The sequence below is a fragment of the Sorex fumeus genome, unplaced genomic scaffold (assembly GCF_029834395.1).
Source record: "Sorex fumeus unplaced genomic scaffold, SorFum_2.1 ptg000156l, whole genome shotgun sequence".
Lineage (NCBI taxonomy): Eukaryota > Metazoa > Chordata > Mammalia > Eulipotyphla > Soricidae > Sorex > Sorex fumeus.
This window is the reverse complement of record NW_026606213.1, coordinates 108,576-125,597: the sequence shown is the minus strand read 5'-3', so window position 1 is coordinate 125,597 and position 17,022 is coordinate 108,576. Positions and strand designations below refer to the sequence as shown.

The window sequence follows — 17,022 nt, the reverse complement described above, 5'->3', positions numbered from 1 at the left end:
TCCGGCGCTGCTGGCCTGGGAGGGACGGGGCGGGGCGGGGTTTTCCCCGGGGCGGCCCGGGGGGTCCCAGACCGAGACGTTCGCCCCGGGCCTAGGTAAAGCCTGGATGCACCCCGGGGGGCGCTTTTCGAACGCTGACAGGCCCGAGGTCTCTTGGGGGTGGTCTGCCTGCGAAGCCTCATCTTCCCCCGCCTTCTCGTTCTTTGCTTTTCGGGTCACACGCGGCGATGCCCGGGGGTTACTCCTGGCTCGGGAATGACCCCTGGCCGTGCTCGGGGGACCCTCTGGGATGCTGGGAATCGAACCCGGGTCGGCCGCGTGCAAGGCAAATGCCCTACCCGCTGTCCAACTGCTCCAGCACCTCCCCGCCTTATTCCTTTTTTTAAAAATTTTTTGCTTTTTGGGTCACACCTGGCAATGCACAGGGGTTACTCCTGATTCTGCACCTGGCGGTGCTCAGGGGACCCTGTGGGATGCTGGGAATCGAACCCGGGTCGGCCGTGTGCAAGGCAAGCGCCCTCCCCGCTGTCCTACTGCTCCAGCCCACACAGTCCCCCTTTATTTTTTTTATTTTTTATTTTTGCTTTTTTTGGGTCACACCCGGCAATGCACAGGGGTTACTCCTGGCTCGTGCACTCAGGAATCACCCCTGGCGGTGCTCGGGGGACCCTATGGGATGCTGGGAATCGAACCCGGGTCCAACGCATGCAAGGCAAGCGCCCTCCCCGCTGTCCTACTGCTCCAGCCCACACAGTCCCCCTTTATTTTTTAAAATTTTTTATTTTTGCTTTTTGGGTCACACCCGGCAATGCACAGGGGTTACTCCTGGCTTTGCACTCAGGAATTACTCCTGACGGTGCTCAGGGGACACTATGGGATGCTGGGAATCGAACCCGGGTCCAACGCATGCAAGGCAAACGCCCTACCCGCTGTACTATCGCTCCAGCCCCCTCCCCGCCTTATTCTGAATTATTTTTATTCCCATGCTCAGGGCTGACTCCCGGCTCCGCACTCAGGAATTACAACTGGCGGTGCTCCAGGGACCCTATGGGATGCCGAGGGCTGAACCCTGGGCGGGCGCGTGCAAGGCAAACGCCCTCCCGGCTGCACTACCTCCAGCCCCCTTGAGATTGTACATCGGGTCAGCAGCGAGGAGCAGAGGTCAGAGGTCGAGGCGCGGTGGCCAGAGGGGAGGGGAGATCACCAGGATGGGGTGGGGCTGGTGGCACTGGTGGGGACCCCGGCCAGGAGAACGGAAGTTCCAGGAAGGTCAGACCCTGCCAGAAGGGGCCTAATGGGGTGACTGCCGTCCCCCACCCGCCAAGGGTTAGGATATGGGACAGCCAGGATTCGCGTTGGACCCCTCCTGTAATCAATGACTTCCTCAGAACACCTTGGGGACTGTCCTGGTTCTCCAAAATAAAGCTCTGATTTCCTCCAGGCAGAACGTGATGAAAAAAAATATATATATATTTTTAAAGATTTCCGGGACAGAGCTATTCCGGGGAGGGCGTTTGCCCTGCACGCGGCCAACCCGGGTTCGATCTCCAGCATCCCATATGGTCCCCTGAGCACCACCAGGGGTGATCTCTGAGTGCAGAGGCAGGAGTCAGCCCTGAGCATCTCTGGGTGGGCGTGACCCCCAAACAAAAGTCCCGACCCAGTCTTTTTTTTTTAATAACAATTTTGTTGAAAAGACCCTGAAATTAATGGGCTGGAGAGGTAGCTTAACAAGCTGAGCGCATGCCAAGCAGCCTTGGGGTTGGGAAAGGGCAGGCAGCTGCGCCCCTTTTTGTTTAAAAGTGGCGGTTGGTGGACCCACAGGTGTGTCCGAGCCCACCGTGGCTTGTGACTGTTTCTGGTTTTCCTCATTTTTCTTCAAGACAAGCAATACATCCAGCCCTACTGCGTACCACTCCACTTTTCCCGGCACCCACACTTACTGGGGCATTTGCTAATGGAAGAGGGGGTCATAGAGGACTCAGAAGAGACTGATCAGTGTCAGGTCAGTTACCCGGGGACTGGGGAACAACTGATCAGTCTGCCGGTGAGGGAAGAAGGTGGAAGGCGGATGGACCCGACATCCAGTGGTCTCGGAGCCTGTTTTCTCAGTGGGTGGCCCCAAGGCTGGACCTACCTTGCCAGCCACACACACAGTCCCAGCCAGCCCTGGACCAGCACTGCCTGCTATTAACACCCCAGGGTACCACATTCCCGTTAAGCCTCTCCTCACCTGCCCTATTCTTTGCACTGGGTGGTCTTTCCTTGGGGTCTTGGCTGTTTCCCAGGAATTGAATGCAGGCGGTCCCTTTAGGGTGGGCACCCACAGCAGTCAGCGCACCCCCTCCGCCAGTGCGCGTGACGTCACCTGATGTCACAGTTCAGATTCCTCCGTTCCGCTCCTAGGAGTCCGGGCACCTTTGCCACTGATGGGGATTTGGAATCTTCAGCATCAAACGGGGGTCAGGGGGTGGGTGGGGGCGGGGGATATTTTGAGCTGCGGAAGGGGAATTGAGAGCTGGGGAGGGGGAAGCCAACTCCCACTGTTTTGAATCACTCTTGCCATTTATTAACCAGAAGGGTCCCCCTCTGGTTAAATATGTGTCTGGAGCCTCGACCGCTAGGGGGCGGCAGAGAGCCACAGACCATTTGGGTATCTCAGGGGTTCGGGGCTGGGCAGGGGTTCGGGGCTGGGCCAGAGCAGGGCTGTTCTGGGGGCGTAGTAAGACGGCGGGCCTGGCACCCGGGAAACAACTCGGAGGAATTGCACCCATGTTCCTGGAACTTTCTATCTGCAGGGTCTTCCTGTATTTTTTTGCGGGGGCTTCTCAAAGTCTTCGAGCTACTAGGGTGACGGGTGGGGGTGCACCAAACCGGGGTTCCCCACCCCAATCCTCCCCCAGACTGCCTGTCTGACCAGGGGTGCAGGACAAAGCTCCTGGACACGTGCTTTGGGGACCTGTCCCCACTGTGGCCGCAGCAAGGCCCCCCCCCCCCCAAGAGGGAGCCTGGCTTTATTCTGCGCTGCATGAACAGAGGCGGCGGTTGGTCCTGTAAGGGGCCACCATCGGAGCTGCCACCTCTGGCCATGCTGACCTTGTTAAGTGAATCCCGGGGAGGTCCCGCCCCTCCTTCTGGGATGTTCTGCAGAGCGCCTGGGGGAGGCGCTGGAGGCAGCGGAACCCGGCTGGGTTGGCCGGCTCAGGACAGGGGACTGGCCAGGAGGGAGGGTCAGTGTGTGGTAAGTGTGTGCATGGTGGGCGGGGTGGGGGGGAAAGGGAAGAGGCAGGAAATGGGCTACAGGGTGGGGTGTGATTCCCCGAAAGAACACGAGGTGTGTTGGTGGCGATTTGAAAAAAAAAAAAAAGATTGGAGGTCAAGGGGCTGGGTGTGTGCACCGCAGGCAGGGTGCCCGGGTTCCATCCCTAGCATTACACATAGCTCCGGGAGGAGTTTCTGAAAGTGGCTCCTGAGCACTGAGCCAGGAAGAGCCCCGGAGCACTGCCGAGTGTGGCCCCCAAATTCAAACACAACATCTGAGATGGGGGCAGAGTGATGACTTCAAAGGAATGCAGTATATGCCTTGCATGCAGGTGCCCTGAATTTTTTTTTTTTTTTGATTTTTGGGTCACACCCGGCGATGCACAGGGGTTCCTCCTGGCTCTGCACTCAGGAATTACTCCTGGCGGTGCTCAGGGGACCATATGGGCTGCTGGGAATCGAACCCGGGTCGGCCGCGTGCAAGGCAAACGCCCTCCCCGCTGTGCTATCGGGCCAGCCCCAGGTGCCCTGAATTTGACCCCCAACACTGGGGCCCCCCAAAAAACCTCTGGAGTGTAGCTCTATATTGGCAAGATATCACGCTCCGGGGTACGGTGAGGGTCACACCCTGCGGTGCTCGGGGCTGACTCCCCGCTCTGTTCTCAAGGATCACTCCTGGCAGGGCTCGAACTCGGGTCAGCCGTGTGCAAAGCGAGGACCTCTACCTCCCAGCACTGGACCCTCTGTCCGTCATGGGCTGAGAATCTTGGGGACTGGCTTCCCGACACCTTGACGATGGCCTGGGAGGTGCCCTTCCCCTTCCCATCCCCCCGAAGGGCAAGAGAACAGGAACGGACTTTGGAAGGCTGTCTTCACTGTCCAGAACCTTCTGAGGGGACCCCGCCGACAAGCAGGCAGAAACCAAGGTCCCCGGACCACATGCGGAAGCCGAGGCAGCGAAGGGACGCATGGAACACACCAGGAGCCGTGACGGGAACTCTCCAGAGGGGAGAGATATATTTGAGAGACATTCTTCGTCCGATTTCACCTAAGTCGTCAACGCTAAGGCCAGAGCGACGCTTGACTAGTACAGACTTTTGGTTTCTACAATCAGCCGGCTCTTTCCCCTCTCACCCTCTCTGCTCCGTGCGTCCGGCTGAGGGGGGACGGGCTTGAGGTACGCCAAGCCTGGGGGGGGAGTCTGGTTTCGTAAAGGCCACGTGAGTTTACATTAGTACCTTTTTCTGCATGAATGAGAACAAAATATTTGGGACCGCATATACATACCCAGAAGAAAACATTCTAACAACAGCACAAAAAAAAAAAAAAAGAGAGAAAGAAAAAAGAAAAGGAACCTATCGGTATAAACTTATTTCCAAAAAGGCGAAACGATTGCATTGCATTAAGACAAGCGCTTCTCGCGAGACCAGAGGTTTGTCTTTCTTCTTGGCAGTTGGTTTCGGGGAACGGAGCTTTTGCCCGCGGCCAACCAAGTGCAATGTGAGGACAGAGCCCGGACCCGGAGGGGCCTTCAAGTTCAAGGGCTGCCCAAATCCTTGGGATTCGTTCGTTTTGGGGGGTGGGGGGGAGGGAGGGGGTTGAACCTGAAACAGCAGCAACTCTACAGGGGACGAGCCTGGGACCACAGTGCTCCGGAGGGGGGCGGGGCGTTCCTCCCAAGGGCGGTGTTGCAGGAGGCTGGAGTTTGGGAGAAGGACTGCAGGGTGCAGGTCCAGATGCAGGACAGGAGAACTGGCTGACCCCTGGCCCCGACAAGGGCCCCTGGGAGCAGGAGCACCGGGGGTCGTGGCCAGAGTGGGTGGGGCGTGGCCTGCCTGGGGCTGGGAACTTGGGCCAAAGCCCCCTCCCCTGGCTGACCCCCATCTCGCCCGAGCCACCAGCTCCCGCTCCGGTGGCCGGTTCCTGGCGTGGCCCTGGGAACGGGAAGCTGGCAGCTGCTTCTGGAAACTTCTGGTGTCTGGACTGGGTGCCTCCTGCGGGGTTCCTCGCCCTGCCAGCCTCAGCCCAGAGGCTCCGCTTTGCATTCTTGGGGTGGGTGGGGAAGCCGGGGGGGCCTCGGTGGACGAAGGCGCGGCTGCAGCGGGCAGGCGGGCGGGCGGCGTGGAGGAGGCGATCGGGAAAGAGATGGGGCGGCCTGCGGGGTCTGGGGCGGATGGGTGTGGGGGGCGCTGGCCCTGGGCTCCTCCGGGCCAGGGGCGCGCGCGTCAGGCACGAGAGCGGCGGGGCTCGGGCCCGGGGCCCCAAGCCCGAAGGCACAAGGCGGCGGCGGGGGCCGGGGGCGCCCCTAAATGTCCTGCAGCGAGTGGTTGGTCTCGCTGCGCTCCCGCTTCACCAGGGGCTCCCCGAGGCTGTGGGGGTCCGAGTCCGCCTCGCTGCGGTGGCCCTCGCCCACCTCGTCTGCGGGGCCGCGTGTGGAGTCCCGGGAAGGGGGAAGAGACAGAGGTGCGCGTTTGGCACCGGGACCTTCCCGACCCGGACGCGGGAAAGTGCCGGGGACAAACCCAGGGGTGGGACCCCCAAGCACTGCTAGGGTGGGGGTGGGGGGGGAAGCGGGTATTCTGCCTCAACTCCGGAGTGCGGGCCCCAGGTCCCCTCTCCTTGGGGCAGAAGCTGGACCCCTTTCTAATCTTGCTTTGTTTGGGGGCCACGCCCGGCAGTGCTCGGGGCTTACTCCTGCCGCGTCAGTGCTCGGGGTTCATTCCTGGAGAGCTCGAGGAACCCTGTGGGGTGTCCGGGATCGATCCCAAGTTGGGCCCTCCCCACTGTCCTATCACTCAGACCCCCTAGGAGCTGGACCCCCTGGACCACCCCAATTGGCACCGCTGCCTCCACCTACCAGGGGCCTCCTCTGGGGGGCCCCCTGCAACCTAGGCCTGCCTGATTTCTGGCGGCGGAGGGGGGCAGCGGGGAGGAATGCTCTTGGGGGAGGCTTACCCACCTTTGTCCAGCAGCGTCAGCGACAGCGAGGCCAGATCATTGAACTGCAAGAGAGAGACCAGGGTCAGGGCCCAGGGTGTGACGAGCGAGCCCTTGCAGTGACAGCAGCTAGCGTGAGGCGGAAGGAGCTCCTCCAGGGCGGCCGCTGGCACTTCCGCGAATGAGGCCCAGGGTTGGGGGCGGGGGGGGTTCGCTGTCCACGCCAGCCAGCCAGGGGGCAGCGGCAGTGGGGCTCCCTGATCCTGACCCCCGAGGAATGGAATGCAGGTTTGCAAACAGAGCACAGGTCGGGAGAGCATCCACGGCAGTGACGCACAAATGAGGTGAGTGGAAAATGCTGCGTGGAGCCACAGAACAGCGGTACCTGCTGACCTTGAACCCGGCCGACCAGGGTTCGATCCCCGGCATCCCATTTGGTTCCCCCAGCACCGTCAAGGGCTAGAGCGATAGCACAGCATTTGCCTTGCAAGCAGCCAACATGGACGACCTGAGTTCGATTCCTCGGACCCTCTCAGAGAGCCCGGCAAGCTACCAAGAGTATCTCGCCCGCACGGCAGAGCCTGGCAAGCTCCCCGTGACGTATTCGATATGCCAGACACAGTAATAGTTGTCACAATGGAGATGTTACTGGGCCCACTGGAGCAAATCGATGAACAACGGGAGGACAGTGACAGTGACAGCACCCTCAAGACTGATTCCTGGGCTGGACAATAGCACAGCGGGTAGGGCGTTTGCCTTACACGCAGCCAACTCGGGTTCGATTCCCAGCTTCCCATAGGGTCCCCGGAGCACCAACAGGAGTGATTCCTGAGCGCAGAGCCAGGAGGAACCCCTGTGCATCACCGGGTGTGACCCAAAAAGCAAAAAAAAAAAAAAAGAGGTTCAGGACTGGAGCGATAGCACAGCAGGTAGGGCTTTTGCCTTGCACACAGCCAACCCGGGTTCGATTCCCAGCATCCCATAGGGTCCCCCAAGCACCGCCAGGAGTAATTCCTGAGCGCAGAGCCAGGAGGAACCCCTGTGCATCGCCGGGTGTGACCCAAAAAGAAAAAAAAAAGAGTGACTCCTTACCGCAGAGCCAGGAGTGAGCCCTGAGCATCCCCGGGTGTGGTAAAAGAAAACAGGGACTGGGGAGATAGCAGAGAAGATAGGGCACTTGCCTTGTAGGTGACCAGTCTGCCGCTGAGCACAGAGCCAAGAATATGCCGTGAACCCTGGTTTTTTGGGGGGGTTGTGACCACCAGAGCCCCTCCTCCCCTCCATGGGATTGCCAGACCAGAAATATCCATGAACAAAATGTCCATGAATAAAAACCGGGTGAGTCGGGGCTGGAGCGATAGCACAGTGGGGTGGGCATTTGCCTTGCACGCGGCCAACCCGGGTTCGATCCCCAGCATCTCATATCGTCCCCCGAGCATCGCCAGGAGTAACCCCTGTGCACCAGCGGGTGTGACTCAAAAAAAAGAAAAAAAAATGGGCGAGTGGCGCCGGGGGGATGGGTGGGGGGCGGTGCTGGGCGTCGGTTATCCACAGACAGGGTTTTGGTGGCAGGAAGGGCTGTTTTGGACCCTGTGGGCACTGTGGGTGTCCTAAACATTAGTGAATCATCATGGGGGGGGGGCTGGGTTCCGACCCACCAGGCTCAGCCCTTACCTCGCCCATCACGGCGATGGGCGTCTCCCCGGTGGCCTCGGCCACGCGGTGCTCCACCAGGTAGAACATGTATTCGTCATACAGCAGCCGGATGAGGTGGAAGGAGCCGAAGCTGGCGGCGCTGCGAAGCGTCAGGTCCCGGATCACCATGGAGCTGGGGGCAGGCGCACAGAGATTGGGGACCTTCCTGGGGCCAGAGACGAACCCCGCCCCGGGCACCAGCCCCCACCCAGTGCGGCCAAGCTCTCACACCAGTCAGCCCTGCAGACCCCCGTGTCCCAGGAGAGCACAGCCACTGGCTCCAACAAGCACGGGGCTGCAAGCTGGAACAACGGCACAGCGGGGAGGGCGCTGGCCAACCCGGGTTCTGTCCCTGGTACCCCACAGGGTCCCCCAAGCACTGCTAGGAGTGATCCCTGAGTGCAGAGCCAAGAATAAGCCCTGAGCACCACTGGGTGTAACCACCCCCCCCCCAAAAAATACCAAAAAGCATAAAGGAAAATTCCAGGCTTCTCCCAACTAAGCAGGGCTTTTTTTTTTGGGGGGGGGGTTTATAGGGGGCGTTGCTGGGAGAGCTCAAAGGACTGGGGGCGTCCATGCGTGCAGGTGGCCTGGGTTTGCTCCCCAGCATCTCATGGTCCCCAAAGCACAGCTGAGTGTGGCCTCCAAAGCCCAAAGGCCAGAAGGAAAAAAAAATAAAACAAAAACTAGGGGCTGGAGCAATAGCACAGCGGGTAGGGCGTTTGCCTTGTACTCGGCAGACCCGGGTTCGATTCCCAGCATCCCATAGGGTCCCCTGAGCACCGCCAGGAGTAATTTCTGAATGCAGAGCCAGAAATAGCACCTGTGCATCGCCAGGTGTGACCCCCTCCCCACAAAAAAAAAAAAAACACCTAAAGTCAGACAGCGTTCTGGTCCTTCTGGTAAAGGATCACCGAGCTTCCGGTGGTGTCCCCCTTTTTTCCGGGGAACACTCAGCACTAGGTAGGCCAGCCCTGGATGGTTTTGTTGGTAGGGGAGAGCCCCTGCACAGGTGGGGGGCGGGCCCAAACACGGCTGGGTCCAATCACAAGGATGGATCCACTTACGGGGGCGGGCCCATTCGAGACACTAGGCCCAATCACAAGGGCGGATCCACTTGCGGGGGCGGGCCCATTCGAGACACTAGGCCCAATCACAAGGATGGATCCACTTACGGGGGCGGGCCCATTCGAGACACTAGGCCCAATCACAAGGATGGATCCACTTACGGGGGCGGGCCCATTCGAGACACTAGGCCCAATCACAAGGGCGGATCCACTTGCGGGGGCGGGCCCATTCGAGACACTAGGCCCAATCACAAGGGCGGGTCGACTTACGGGGGCGGGCCCATTCGAGACACTAGGCCCAATCACAAGGGCGGATCCACTTGCGGGGGCGGGCCCATTCGAGACACTAGGCCCAATCTCGAGGGCGGATCCACTTGCGGGGGCGGGCTCATTCGAGACACTAGGCCCAATCACAAGGGCGGATCCACTTGCAGGGGCGGGCCCATTCGAGACACTGGGCCCAATCACAAGGGCGGATCCACTTGCGGGGGCGGGCCCTTCGAGACACTGGGCCCAATCACAAGGGCGGATCCACTTGCAGGGGCGGGCCCATTTGAGACACTAGGCCCAATCACAAGGGCGGATCCACTTGCGGGGGCGGGCCCTTCGAGACACTGGGCCCAATCACAAGGGCGGATCCACTTGCAGGGGCGGGCCCATTCGAGACACTGGGCCCAATCACAAGGGCGGATCCACTTGCGGGGGCGGGCCCATTCGAGACACGGCCCAATCACAAGGGCGGATCCACTTATGTGGGCGGGCCCATTCGAGACACTAGGCCCAATCACGAGGGCGGATCCACTTGCGGGGGCGGGCCCTTCGAGACACTGGGCCCAATCACGAGGGCGGGTCCGTTCGCAGGTCTGGGCCCCCCCGCCCGGGAGCCCAAGCGCGCCGCCTCTGCTCTCCCGTGGCCTGGGGGGGGGGGCGCGCCGCGGGGCCCCACGCACCTGTAGAAGGACCACTTCAGCAGGAACTGGCGGGCGGCCTTGGGGAAGCTGGGGCTGCCCGCGTGCTGCTTCAGCACCTGCGTCACCACGTTGTCCAGCCAGCCGGCCCACTGGTCCAGCGAGCTCTGCTGCTGCAGCGTCAGCTTGAAGTCCTGCTCCAGCCGCTGCACCACGCTCTCCTCGCACTGGCACACCCACGAGGCCTGCTCCTGGGCACGGTCAGCGCGGCGAGGTCAGCGCGGCGCCCCGCCCGCCCCGCCGACCCCGCTCTTCACAGCGGCCACTGCTCCCGGCGCCCACTTATCGGAGGAGAAATCCAGGCCTCTGGGCACAAAGCTCAGCGGCACCCGCAGCTCCGGGTTGCTTCATACATTAGTTCTTTATTTTTGGTGGGGGGCACTCCCAACGGTGCTTGTGAGTCCTTGGGGGCCAAACCTAGACGCTCCTACAAGTGCTCTTGAGCCCCCCTTTTTTTTAATCCTTATTTTTGTTTATTTATCTTGCTTTTGGGGTCACACCCTGCGATGCTCAGGGGTTAGTCCTGGCTCTGCACTCAGGAATGACTCCTGGCGGTGCTTTGGGGGACCACACGGGATGCCGGGGAATGAACCCAGGTCAGCTGCATGCAAGGCAAACGCCCTCCCCACTGGACTATGGCTTCGGACCCCCTGAACCCTTTGCTGCTCAAAAATATTATTTATTTTTTGGTCACACCCGGCGATGCACAGGGGTTCCTCCTGGCTCTGCACTCAGGAGTTACTCCTGGCGGTGCTCAGGGGGACCCTATGGGATGCTGGGAATCGAACTCAGGTCGGCCGCGTGCAAGGCAAACGCCCTACCCGCTGTGCTATCCCTCCAGCCCTTATCTTTTAATTTCTTGTTGTTGTTGATGCTGGTGTGGGGCTGGCTATACCAGACAACACTCCTGGCTCCCTCCTGGCAGGGCTGGGGAGAGCCTGGCTGGTGCCAGGGTGGGGGTGAGCCCAGGTCAGCCAAGGGCCCTGCCCACTGTCCTTTCTCTCCGCCCCGTGTGTCCACTCGTGGAATGGGTGATCTCAGGCGCGAGCAGCGTGGCCGCGACAGCAGGACGGCAAATGTCTCTGTCCCTTTTCCAGTGCCGGGGAAGGACACCCCGGGGGTGCAAGAGGTTCTCGCTCCAAAGACTGGGTGTGGGGGGGGGGACCCAAGTCTCAGTACCGCACCTGGCCGCCAGGGGGAGCCCGAGAGGACGCGGAATTGGGGAGGTGGGCGAGGGTGGGCGCGGGAATTTGCCCCCCCCACCCCCAAACAGCTCCCGGGAGCCGGGAGCCGGACCCTGACCCTGCTTCCTTCCCAAGGGCAGAGGTCAGGCCCCGGAGGCAACCCCCTCGGCCCGCCTCCCGCCGGCCCCACACGCACCTGCACGTTGGCGAAATCCACGCGGTTGAGGTCGCTGAGCATCTGGCTGATCTGGGACGTGTTCTGGAGCACCGCGCGGGCCGCCTGCGCCAGGTGGTTCAGGGACGTGTAGCGCCGCAAGGTCTGGGCGAAGGCGCTCACCACGCCCACCTGCGACCCCGAACAGGTGGCGGGTGGGCCCAGGCCCACTGGGAGTGGGAGCGGGACCCGCATCCCCCCCCACCCCCCTGCCAGTTCAGCTTCAGAGTGAGGACAAGGACCGTACAGATTTCGGGGAGGTTGCAAGCTATGAAACACCAGCTCCCGGAAGAGAATAGCGCAGAGTCTCCTGCCCCCTGCACCTGGCTGTCCTCGCCAGGGCCCCTTGGAGGGGAGCGGGTTGAGTTTCCCTCCCCGCCCCGACCAGGGCTCCGGCAGCCGAAGACCTCCAGGACCAGCCACCACCATGCTGAGACCACTCTCCGCACACATGGAGGTACCGGCAGAGGAACAAAGGCATGCGGGTCCCGGGGCTGAGATCTGCAAGCCCGCTCGGATCGGGGCTGAGCATCCTCCACCCAGATCCTCCAGATTCCAGTAGGCAGGGGTCACACCCACCAACTGACCCCCTAGCGCCATGTAATCTCACCAACGGTCAAGACCCAGAGACTATAAAACCCAGCTCCCGGAAGCAACATCTTATTATCTCATTCCTACTTTGGACAACCTGGCAGGCTACCGAATGTCACCTGCCCACACGGCAGAGTCTGGCAAACTCCCCGTGGCGTCCCCAATATGCCAAATACCAGTAACAATGACGGGTCTCATTCTCTGAAAGAGAATATGCCAAATACCAGTATGCCAGGTCCCAATATGCCAAATACCAGTGACAATGATGGGTCTCATTCTCCTAAAGAGCCTTGAATACAGCACTTTCTTAAAAATCTCAGGGCTAGGATGAAGGAGACGTTACTGGGACCTGCTCGAGGCAATCAACGAATAACACCACCCCAGGGTTCTGTGGAGCTTGGAAAACCCATGGACCCCCAGGTTGCAGGCAGATCGACCAGACGCCCCAGTCTGGGCTTCTCTGTAACAGCTCTACCACGTTCCAGAAAATGCTAGACAAGCATTCTCCTTTTCACATGTAAACCACACCCCCACTTTTTTTTTTCTGGGGGAGGGCCACACCTGTTCTTGCTCAGGGTCTCCTAGCTCTGCTGAACTCAGGGAGTTGCCTCAGCCAACATATTTCTGAGTGTCCTGCCTGCAAGGGGTCTTCGGAAGGACCACCCTGCGTTCTCTGTGACCCAGCAGCCCTCAGCTCCTGCCCCCACGGGGCCCAGCAGAGGGCGGGGAGGGGACTCGGTCCTGTCCCAGCGGCTGCTGCTCCCCGCCGTGACAGTTACCTTGGTCTGGATGACCCGCGGCGGGAAGTCGCTCATGGCGTTGGTCAACCAGCTTTCCAGGCTCTTGGCGAAGTTCCGAATGGCCTGTGTTAGGGTACCTGGGACAGACAAACCCGTTGACTGGCCCCAAGAAAGCGAGGTGCCTGCGAGGGAAGACCGGTCTGGGGACGGGAGGTGAGCAGGGTGAGAGCACCGAGTGAGCTGGGCCCGCCTGCTGTCTGTCTGCTTCCCGGGGACCCTGGGAAGTGTCCAGGGACATCGGTGGTTGTCAGGGATGGGGTGTCCCTGGCACTGGAGGGGCAAGGGCCAGGAATGCTGTTTACAACCCCTGGGCCTCCCCAGTGACCCAGACCCCCTATACCAGTGGCGTCCACTGAATCCCTCCACGAGCGTTAAGTCCAACCGGCCAATCTACAGATTCACTTCGAGGCTTTTTTTTAGTTTGTTGGTTGGCTTGGGGCCACACCTGGCAGTGCTCCGAGCTTCCTCCTGGCTCAGGGACCACGCAGCACAGGTCCCTTTAGAAAGGACTTGCGATAAGCAATATGCATGCGCTGAAGATGTAACACAGCCCAGAGGGCACTTGCCTTCATGTGGCTCACCTAGGTCCAATACCCGGCACCACACGGGGGTCCCTCAGACTCTGCCAGGAGTGATCCATGAGCCCAGAACCAGGAGAAAGTTCTGAGCACTGCGGGGTGTCATTCACCCCCTCAATGAAAAGCAACAAAACTAGGGAGGGGGTAGATGGCACGTGTGTCAGCTGGACCCTGGTTCAAGCCCGGCACATCATGGGCTCCCCGAGCACCACGGGGGGTAGCTATGCTGGTCCTCAGCACTGCAGGGCCTGAGCACTGAACTGCTGGGTCCAGCTGGCCAAATACTGCCAGGAGTGGACCCAGCCTAGCTACGAACACAGCCTGCTAGGGAGGACAGACAAAAAAGAAAAAGAAACCAGGAGCCTGGGAAATGATTCAAGGGGCTGGAGCACTCACGCCCTGTCTGATATTCTGGTATCTTGGGGCCCCAGGCCTGGAGGTGGGGGGACGGAGAGGGGGGGAGTGCGGGTAATGGGTGCAGGAAGATGGGAGGCTGGTCGATGCTCACTGGGCACTGGCCGCAGGACGTCCGGGATGAGTATCTCCACCAAGGCCTGATACAGGATGTGGTCACAGTTCCTCATCCACTTGAGAATGGGGTCGCATTTACACAGAGACACCAGCTTGTCCTTCGGGAGGACGGCGCCTTCGGGTTCCTCGTCGCTGTGGTGAAGGTGGGGTGGAGAGGGGGGGAGGAGGGGGAGACAACGGGGAAGATGGGGTGAGCCCCAATCTGACGCCATCAAACAGCCCCAGATCGTGTTCATTCATTTCCTCCCGCTGCAACAAGGAGGGTCCGAAGCGGGTCCAAACCAGCTATGGAAACCGAAGGCACTAGGGGCCGGAGAGAGGGTACAGCAGGTAAGGCTCCTGACCCGGGTTCGATCCCCGGCACCCCATCTGGTCCCCGAGCACGGCCAAGAGTTGATTCCTGATCGTCGAGCCAGGAGCATCGCCGGAGGTGGCGCCAAACACACACAGACACACACACCCACACCCACACCCACACCCACACCCCCACACCCACACCCACACACACACACACACACAACAGTGCAGAACCCGGACTCACAGAAGAGGGGCAGGACCTGGGAGTGCAGACTTGGGAAATTAAGCAGGAAGGGGGCGGGGCCTGATCACTCCGGGAAATCGATTAGGGAAAGGGGCGTGGCCTGACCCTAAACGCTGAGGAAATCGACCTGAGAAAGGTGAGGGGTTCAAGCATCTGGGAAACCCGCACCCTTGCAGACACCGTGCGGCTGATGGAGAGGGCGGAGCACCAGGCAGTTACCTGGCGGGAAGAGAGGTGGGACGGTCCCCTGCAGAGGCTTTGGAGTTCCAGAAAGCCAGCCACAGCTTCTCGATGTAGTGGAACTGCAGGTTCATCACGACGTCCAGGGTGGCCTGGGGACAAACAAGGCTGGTCGCTCACCTGCCCCAGGACCTCGCCCCAGGGAGTGGCCGCTGCGGGGTGGGGGGTCTCTGGATACCGACCCCACCAGGAGGGGCTGGAAATGAACGAAGCCCCCACCCCACCCCAGGTCCAGAGGGCGGAGGGAGAGGTGACCCTGGCTGGTGGCGGGAGGGACCATCACCTCGCAGTGCCGCCGGTAGACCACCTGCAGAGTCTTGACGTCGCGAAGGGTGACATGGTCCTGGAGCACAGCGCCGCCCAGGTCGGGTGCTGGGAACTCCGGGAAGACATGGGAGACATCTGGCAGGGAGGGAACACGAGGGGGTGGGGCTAAGATCCCGCCTGGGGCCCCCAGGATAGAACCTGGGGTGCTGGCCGTCTCTGTGGTGACCCTCCAGGGAAGGTGTGATTGTCCTTTCTAAGAACGCAACAAAAGGACGAAACGGGGGAGGGCACTTGCATGTGGCAGACCCAGGTTCAATGTCCCGCACCCCATATGGTCCCCTGAATCCCGCCACAGTGATCCCTGAGCACAGAACCCAGTGTCAGCTCTGAGCACAGCTGGGTGTGGCCCCCAACCAACCAAACATGCCCTAATAATAGGGGTTCAGGATAGAGTGCGGTGGAAAAGGCACTCGCCTCACACACGGTCAACCCCTATTCAATCCCTGGCAAACCATCCGGTCTCCTGAGCACGGAGTAAGCCCTGGAATAAGCCCTGAGGTCATCAGAAATGGACAAAGCCACCCACACCACTCCAACTCCCTCAAATTAGGGCAGGAGTGAAGGTCTGGGAACGGGATCCCAGGAGGCAATCCCTTACTGCTCCTGCCCCTGACCCGGAAGCATTTAAAATCCAACCTCTGGCTCACTCTCCGAGCCCACGTTCTCTCTTGCACACGAACCTCACTCTCGCTTGCTTGTTTCCATGTGTCCCCTCCCTAAGTGGGAGTAACCACCAGGGCCACTCAGGACATGCAAAAGGCCTCACATGTGCCAGGCGTGTGCTCCAGCCCTTTGAGCTATCTCCCTGGACCCTTACTTTGTCCGATGATCATTTTACACACATATACGGGGTGGGGACATAGATGCTGATGGTTCGCAAAACTCTAGGCAGTCACAAAGGTTCTAGAAAGTTCCAGAATGTTCTAGGTAGTTGAAAAGTTGTCCTCTATGACATCTAAAATCCCTGTGGATAGTACAGGAAGACCCATGCACACCCGGAAGTGCAGAGGGGACCCTGGGCACGTGGGGACCCACCGATGTACTGCTGGTGGTGCTGGCTCTGGGCGGCCATGACCTGCTCGGACGTGCTGTGGGGGCTGCTGTGGGAGCCACTGTCCGTGTCCGTCTTCTGCGCTGGCCGGTACCTGGGCAGGGGACACATGCCACCGTAAGCCCCACAGGAACAGAGAGCGGGGAACAAGCCCTGCCCAGGAGTCAGCTCAGAGGGGGACCCTGTGTGGCCCACACGTCTGGAACTCCAGATCGGATACAACCTCAAACCTGCCACGCGAGTCGCCTGCCCGTGCCAGGCCACAGGGTCTGAGCCTGTTCCCAGGGTTCCCCGGCACCGGCACCGCCTCTGGGATATTCTCTAGCCCAGGAGACAGCTTACCAGCTTCCCTTTCATCTTTCTGGAAAAGGAGCTGCCCCCTGCTGGGAAAGATGAATGGGACAGGAAGGGGCAGGCGAGAGAACATTCCAGAAGAACTGGGAGCTGAATGTCAGGCAGAAGCGAGGACGACGGCTTTGGCCGACCTGCCTTCTGGGGTATCCTGGGTGGTGTCCTCGCTCCCTCTCTCCCCAGAGCCGGGATCCCTCAGAGAAAGGCCAACGAGGGAGGGGTAGGGGACTGGGCAGTGTGGCATCCAGCCTCTCTCATGCTGCGGCCACCAGAGAGGGACCAGGTCACAGCGCGACCCCCAGACTGAACCACGGCTCAGCCATAGGCGTCACGTGACTCTGACGGTGCCTGGGCCTCCACCGTGGAGCGGATCTTCACTGCAAGAGGTTGCCACCCCCTCCCCCTTCCCACCTCCACTGAGCTTCCTACACGTGGCAAAGCCTGAGTATCCGGGGCCGGGCGTGTGCCTTGCACGCGGCCGAGCCGGGTTCGATTCCCAGCATCTCATAGGGTTCCCCCGAGCACCGCCAGGAGTCATTCCTGAATGCAGAGCCAGGAGGAACCCCTGTGTATCGCTGGGTGTGACCCAAAAAGCAAAAAAAAAAAAGCTGAGCATCTAAACTCAATGAACCCGAGTTTGCTTCCTCCGCAGTAGGACAGGGAGACCCTGAGTATGCAGGGATCGA

The 17,022-nt window shown here is 60.6% G+C and overlaps 1 protein-coding gene across 3 annotated transcripts in view; it reads right to left on the bottom strand.

The window, feature by feature from the left end:
* Positions 1–5,377: 5,377 nt before the first annotated feature.
* The window catches only part of RFX2 (regulatory factor X2), a 59,657-nt gene continuing 48,012 nt past the window's right edge, over positions 5,378–17,022 (bottom strand). For all 3 annotated transcript variants that reach the window (XM_056107272.1, XM_056107270.1, XM_056107271.1), the window contains 10 exons: positions 15,970–16,079; positions 14,891–15,009; positions 14,587–14,699; positions 13,804–13,958; positions 12,697–12,794; positions 11,309–11,458; positions 9,911–10,119; positions 7,873–8,026; positions 6,221–6,263; positions 5,378–5,679 (listed from right to left, as the gene is read on the bottom strand). In XM_056107272.1, the coding sequence (XP_055963247.1) occupies positions 5,567–5,679; positions 6,221–6,263; positions 7,873–8,026; positions 9,911–10,119; positions 11,309–11,458; positions 12,697–12,794; positions 13,804–13,958; positions 14,587–14,699; positions 14,891–15,009; positions 15,970–16,079 (1,264 nt within the window). In that variant the 3' untranslated portion in view covers positions 5,378–5,566. The remainder of the gene's footprint in view (positions 5,680–6,220; positions 6,264–7,872; positions 8,027–9,910; positions 10,120–11,308; positions 11,459–12,696; positions 12,795–13,803; positions 13,959–14,586; positions 14,700–14,890; positions 15,010–15,969; positions 16,080–17,022) is intronic.